This window comes from Octopus sinensis, linkage group LG2, assembly GCF_006345805.1.
Source record: "Octopus sinensis linkage group LG2, ASM634580v1, whole genome shotgun sequence".
NCBI lineage: Eukaryota > Metazoa > Mollusca > Cephalopoda > Octopoda > Octopodidae > Octopus > Octopus sinensis.
Window position 1 is genome coordinate 90,253,920 of NC_042998.1, and position 7,500 is coordinate 90,261,419.

The 7,500-nt window shown below is 37.5% G+C and overlaps 1 protein-coding gene across 1 annotated transcript in view; it reads left to right on the forward strand.

Annotated features, from left to right (window-relative positions):
* LOC118762295 overlaps positions 1-7,500 on the forward strand; it is a 20,182-nt gene that overhangs the window by 3,326 nt on the left and 9,356 nt on the right. The window contains exon 2 of the mRNA XM_036500794.1: positions 2,910-3,062. Within this exon, the coding sequence (XP_036356687.1) occupies positions 2,910-3,062 (153 nt within the window). The remainder of the gene's footprint in view (positions 1-2,909; positions 3,063-7,500) is intronic.

The window sequence follows — 7,500 nt, forward strand, 5'->3', positions numbered from 1 at the left end:
ATACAGGCGTAGCTGTGTGGTGAGAAACTTGCTTCCGGGTTCAGTACCATTGCGTGGCACCTTGAGCCAACCAAAGCCTTGCGAGTGGATCTGGTAGACCCTTGTGTGTATATGGATGTGTGTGTGTGTGGAGGCGCATGGCTTAGTGCTTAGAGCGTAGAGCTTACGATCGTGAGGTTGTGAGTTCGATTCCCGGACCGGGCTGTGTGTTGTGTTCTTGAGCAAGACACTTTATTTCACCTTGCTCCAGTTAACTCAGCTGTAGAAATGAGGTGTGTGTGTGTGTGGTTTGTTGTGTATGTGTATGTGCGCGCGCGCGCGTGTCCTATCGCCGGTGTTGGCATGTGTTCTGCAAAAGAAGGGGGAACATTTGAACTGAGGTCAAGTGACTTGACTAAAATTTCTTCAACGCGGTGCCTCAGCATGGCCGGAGTCTATTATAAAAAAGGAGGAGTGTAATCGTACAAATATCCCAATTATGTTATTTAATAAACTTGGATAGACGAAAAACAGAATCATCCTGGCAGAGCTTGAACTCACAGCTGATAGGGTAAAAGTTTACACTATGATACAGGGATCATAGCCCACATTTTGTTAATTTATTTACATTTGCCCATGTTGTACACACATAAAAATATCTCCACTTCTCCATTTCTATTACCGGCAATGCTTATGAAAGTAAATCTGACACAAAACAATAAATGTCATCAACTGCGCAATGGACCACAAATATATTCAATTTGAAAATACTTAGAAAAGATCTGAAGTACATAAAGAGAACATCTCATTGGCCCGGTTATGGAACACAGTCCCCTGTTATTGAAATAAATAAGCAAGCAAGTTAAGGGAAGATAGTGAAGGGGGAGAGAAAATGAAAGCAGCAGAGAAAGAATTACAAGGTTATTTATTATCTGCCTAAACATTTTAATCAGTTATAGGTGTGTCTCTGTTCTCTGGGGTGTAATAAGTAAGGTAGCCAATGAAATGGAAGAATCGAGTTAGTTACACTTTTCTTAAATGTCGTTTCATCATGCTTCTATAACTTAACTTGCAAAGTGACACACCCCCACCCCACAAAAGAAAAAATACTACATTGGCGGGGAGGGTAGACTGTTCAAACCTCATTTTCACAACACCACAACCATAGCCCTCATTTTTATTCCTGCGATATACATACACACAGAAATTCAAACACACAAACACACACACACACATATGCACATGCACACGCACATACACCTATACTCACATACTCTCTAACTTTCCTAATTTATTTACCTATCTCACTACCAACACTTTTTCGTCTCTATTTATCTCTATCACCCTTCTTATAGCTATGTATCTATCTGTTTATCTATCTATCAACCTCAGAGCGTCAGCCTACAAATATAATCAACTCCACACCCAGGACATCTATTTACATGGGTTTGTTTAACTGTTCGAATTCCCCAGTACTTCAGTAGATGTCAAACAATGCTGTGTGTGCTTTCTAGTGAGAATGACCGCGGCTAACCTTTATCATTGCTCATCTTTTTCTTTATTTTCTTCACTAAACTTGAAGACATTGCAGGAATAAACGATTTGCTCGATAAAACAAGCTTCCAAGGACATACTACATACAAGCGAAATACTTTGTTTAACTAACACACACTTTTTTAATGTGTTTTCGTTTCTTTTCTTCAAATTCGTGCATAAATACCAATATTAGTTGCCCATGGTAAATTTAAACCACCCAAGAAGAAAGAAGCGTCTAGATAAAGATTTATTTTGACCTTTTCTAAAAAAAAAAAAGGAATGGCGGTAAAACATAGCGGTTCGCTTATTTTTCTGTAACGATAAACCTTTTAGAAATAATGAAGTCAACTCAGAAGTGCTTACCCTTGCGAGTGGCATCAGTTCTACACTGATCTAAATGAATCATTTTATAACACACATTTAGAGATTAATATATCAAAAGAAAACAACAAGAAATATTGTACATTGATGAGGTGGCGTTTCCTCCAAAGGACCAAAAGATGTCGTAATCGAGTAGTAGGGTATTTCAAGTTTAGTTCTTTTTATGGTGACAGTTGTTGTTAATGTTAATGATAAGCTCCATGTCAATTATGATCAAGCAGGCTTGTGAAGGATGATGTCCTAGTATGACCTATGACTGAAACTATTAAAAAGAGGGAAGGAACAATGCTTGGAGCAAGCCGTAACGCTCTTATATGTGCATGTATTTGTGTGGGGGTATGTATATATATTATTCTCTGATATAAAGTCTATTTTTGCATGCCAACTAGTTCCTTAGTGATTCTCATCACTACTTCAGTAAGTATACTGACATGCTTCGCTAATGAAGTTATAGTAATAATGGGTGACTTCAGAGTCTCCGATACCGATACAGGCATGACTATGTGGTTAAGAAGTTCGATTTGCAACCGCGTGATTTCGGGTTCAGTCCCATAACGTGGCATCTTAAGCAAGTGTCGTCTATTACAGACCCGCGCCGACCAACGTTTTGTGAATGAATTTGGCAAATGGAAACTGCGTGGAAGCTTGTTTTATATGTGTGTACGTATGTTTATCACACCACCACCACCATACAGCGCTTGACAACTGGTGTTGGTTTGTTTATGAACTCAAAAAGTAAGTACCAGACTTTTAAAAGAATAAGTACTGAAGTCGATTTGTTTGACTAAATCCTTCAAGTCAGTGGCTGCATGGCTGCAATCAATGACTGAAACAAGCGAAGGATAAGATATACTCACCGAAATAATACTAATATATACTCATTGACTAATGCTGTAGATATGTTTTATTCTGTTCTGTTTTTCTTTTTCGCCACATTTTTTTCTTTCTAGTTGAGTTCACAGCATTAAATGTATTAGCCTTTACTTAATTATACCATTATCTATATATTCCAGGACTGGGTAAAAGATGCTATGTGTGTTACAGCGGCGAACAGCAGACATCAAAAAGTTATTGTCCGCCACAAAGTATTACGGCTCCGTATCTCACCAATTCTGAAGCTTGCTATGGCAGTTGTTTCGTTCGGGTAAAAAAGCAAAATCCAAACGGTAAGTAACAAGCATCCTAGACAGAATTCTTAAGTTTATCTTACAAAACAGATGAAAATCACAAAACATTTGTAATATAATTAAAATATATTGAGTCCGAATTTCGAGAATAAATATGACATAGGCACAGACATAACTGTGTGGTTAAAATTTCGCTTCGCAACCACGCGGTTTGGGGTTCAGTGCTACTGTGTACTGCATCTTGAACAAGTGTCTTCTACTATAGTCCCGGATGAGCGAATTCCTGGCGAAAATAGGGGCGATCCTAATGGTTGCTAGTACTTCGAACAAGCTCAGTATCGACACCCTTCAATTCTTTCTTTTAGACGGACTGACAGACAGGCAGGCGGACAGACAGACAGACAGACAGACAGACAGACAGACAGACAGATAGATAGATAGATAGATAGATAGATAGATAGATAGATAGATAGATAGATAGATAGATAGATAGATAGATAGATAGATAGATAGATAGATAGATAGATAGATAGATCTTCACAAGCCTCTGCCGTTCGACGACGAAGATTCTGTTGTTCGATCAACGGAATTACCTGCTCCTGAATAATATGTAAGTGGCTAGGGATTATTTTGACACATGAACCGCGATGGATTCAACGTGACGCAGCGGGTGACAAATCTATTCCTTTTGAATAGAAACAATCCACCCGACAGGTTTCTACACAGTTTCCGTCTACCCAGTTTCTTTCACTTTGGCCTGAGGCTATAGAAGATTCTAATTGGCGGAATCAAATCCGAGACCTTGTGGTTGCGAAATGAACCATTCGATCATACTGCGCCAACGTAAATGTAGGAAATTTTTCATACTATTTGTTCTCTTTTATTTCGAAAATCCTAAACACAAGATGTGATGCCCCTAAGCTCATGACACCCTGACTTGCTGGTACCTTCACCCTGACTTGTCTACATCACAAACATCCGTCCTCCCCTCTCTATGAATCTGAGTCGCTGTGAATACGTAATGGCTCACCATTTAATGGTTGTGTGTAAAGAAACTAAATATTGAGAAATTATCCAAGTATATAAGATAATTATTGCTGATGAGGAAAAGTAATCATTTATTCTAATTCATTATTCTAATCGAAGCTTATTCTAATCTATCCCGATGGATTTCAAAGCAAACTAGATCTCGACGAAATTCGAACTCAGAACTAATTTGTATAGAAATAAAGACAATGTATCATTTAATCCGATGCTCTGGCGCTTCTAACTTAAGCATAAGGCCTAAAATTTGGAGTAGAGAGAGGTTAATCGATTGAATTGTCTCCGGAACTCCAAAGGTTCTTTATTTTATCAACCCTTACATGATGAAAAGAAACCGATCAAATGCAAAGCTGAGCTCAGCAGGACTTTGAGTTTGAACGTAAAGAGCCAGAAGAAATACAAGTCATTTTGTCCAACACTAACGATTCTGCCAATCCTCAGCTCTTGTGCTGTTTAGTATAACTGAAAACATTCATTCTTTATATTGGCACAATACCAATATAACATATGTAAAGTTTGAATGTAAATATTTAGAAATAAAATAATAATGTAATAGAAGATATCAGTATAAATATTTACTTTGAGAACTTACAATGAAACAAAAGCAATATAACATATCAAACTTTAAAGGAGGGCTAGAGGCAGTTGACTAGTTTTCATTTTACCCACCCCAGAAGAATGGAAAGTGAAAGTGAAGTCAACGTGATTTAAACATGGAACATGATTAGATAAAGTGACAATGTTTATTTCGATACGACCGTTTATGCCATTAGACAGCATGGCGCATGTCACCGAGATCACAACATTCCCCTGTACAGGAAGCCAGTCTGCTAGTTGTAGGAGTGAAGACCAGCAGTCTTGAGGAGAGGAGACAAGTCGATTATAGTATTTGACTGGTACTTTAATTCACCAACCTCGAAGGGATTGAACTCAGAACGTAAAGAGGCGAAAAAATGTCGCTTGACATTTTGTCAGACGTGCTACCGATTGCGCCAGTTCGCATGCAGGTATATATACACACACACATATATATATATATATATATATATATGTGTGTGTGTGTGTGTGTGTGTGTGTGTGTGTGGTGTGTGTGTGTGTGTGTGTGTGTGAGTGTGTCACATATATATAAGTATATATATATAAGTATATATATATATATATATATATATCTTAGAGACAAAACCACTATTATGCAATTCAAACAATGATATATTAATAACTATACATATTATATATTGATTATTCATTTTTATACTTCTTGTGATCTAGTTATATGCTTTATAAAAATATATTTTATTTGTTATCTATGATTTGGTTTATGTCTATCATTGTGTGAATAGCATAATAGTGGTTTTGTCTCTAATTGATATTTTATATATATATATATATATATATATATATATATATATTTCTTTACTACCCACAAGGGGCCAAACACAGAGGAGACAAACAAGGACAGACAAACAGATTAAGTCGATTACATCGACCCCAATGCGTAACTGGTACTTAATTTATCGACCCCGAAAGGATAAAAGGCAAAGTCGACATCGGCTGAATTTGTATATATGTATATATGTATATTTATATATATATGTATATATACATATATATGTATATATATGTATATATATATATATATATATATGTATATATACATGTATATATGTATATATATATATACATATATACGTATATATATATGTATATGTATATATATATATATATATATATATATATATATGTATATATATATATGTATGTATGTATGTATATATATATGTATATATATTTGTATATATATGTATATATATATGTATATATATATATATATATATATATATATATAATATATATATATATATATATATATATATATATATTATATATATATATATATATATATATATATATATATATATGTATATACATATTTATTTTTATTTTATCTAGTTTCAGCTCACAAGCTGTGGCCATGCTGGGGCACCACCATTTGGTGTTGCCACATGATTTTACTTCACGAATGCTTTTTAGCAACTGCCATTTGGTGCATGAGAGAGTTCGATGCAGCTGCCCTCATCTGCACCTCCTGCCGTGAAGTTGGTTCATCCGGGACACCTGACAGGAAGAGATCCAGTCCTACTTTAAAGACATCCGCATCCACCCCATGCAGGTCCCTCAGGTTCTTCGGGAGGATATTGAAGAGCTGTGGGCCTCTGAAGCCCAGGCTATCACAGTATCTTGTCCTACATCTTGATGGCAAATTTGGTGTCCTTGGCACCACGCAGTGGCGCCCAGTTCTGTGTAACTCTCGATGCCAAAGTTTGGGACAAGTCCTTCTAGGATCTTCCAGATATATATTATGGCATATCTTTCTCGCCTATGCTCCAAGGAATAGAGTTTTAATCTCTTGAGTCTTTCCCAGTAGCTTATATGCTGCACAGAGGCTATCTTCTTCGTATAGCTTCGTTGGATCGCCTCAAGTTCTGTGATCAACTTGACACTGGATGGTGACCATAGCTGAGAGCAATAGTCAAAGTGGCTTAGGACAAGTGTCCTCCAGAGGACCATCATGGTTTCTTGTTCTCTTGTTCTAAAGGTTCTAAGAATCCATCCGGCCAGTCGTCTACATTTCATTGCCAATTTAGCAACATGTACATGAAAGGTTGCGTCATCACTCATGTAAATACCCAGGTCACGCACTGATTGTGCCTCTGGGATTGCAATCCCTCCGGGTCCAGTGTATTCATTGGGTATTGCATTTAGTTTTGCATGCTGATAGCATAAAGCTTGAAACTTTTCAGCATTGAATTGCATGCTATTCTTTTCAGCCCACTTGTATATTTTGTCCAGCTCACATTGCAGGTGTTTAGTGTCTTCAGGGTTCTGTATTGCCTGTGAAACTTTTGTATCATCTGCATAACTTGTGATCGTGGCTCTCTGTGTGGCTGAGGGCATGTCTGAGAGGGCCATTATGAACAGTAGTGGTCCCAAAACAGTGCCCTGCTGAACACCCCTCACTATTTGCGTGTTAATGGAAGTGGCCCTATTGGCTACTACCTCCTGACTTCTATCCTTCAGAAAGTCATGAAGCCATTCTCCCAGTTTTCCAACTATGCCAAGATCACGCAGTTTGTGACATATCATTCCATGATCGACTTTATCAAAGGCCTTTGCAGAGTCGAGATATATGACTTCCACATTTGAGTGGTTGAGCAGTCGTTTCAGCACCCAGTCATAGTGTTGTAGGAGCTGAGTTAAGCAGCTTCTTCCTGGTCGGAAACCATGTTGGGTGTCAGGTAGCAAGTCATTTTCTTCAAGGAAGGTGATTAGTTTCCTTCTGACTATTCGTTCCATGACCTTGCTGATGTGTGAGGTCAGAGAGATAGGTCTGTAGTTCTTGGCCTCCGCTCTGCTACCTCCTTTATGAATAGGG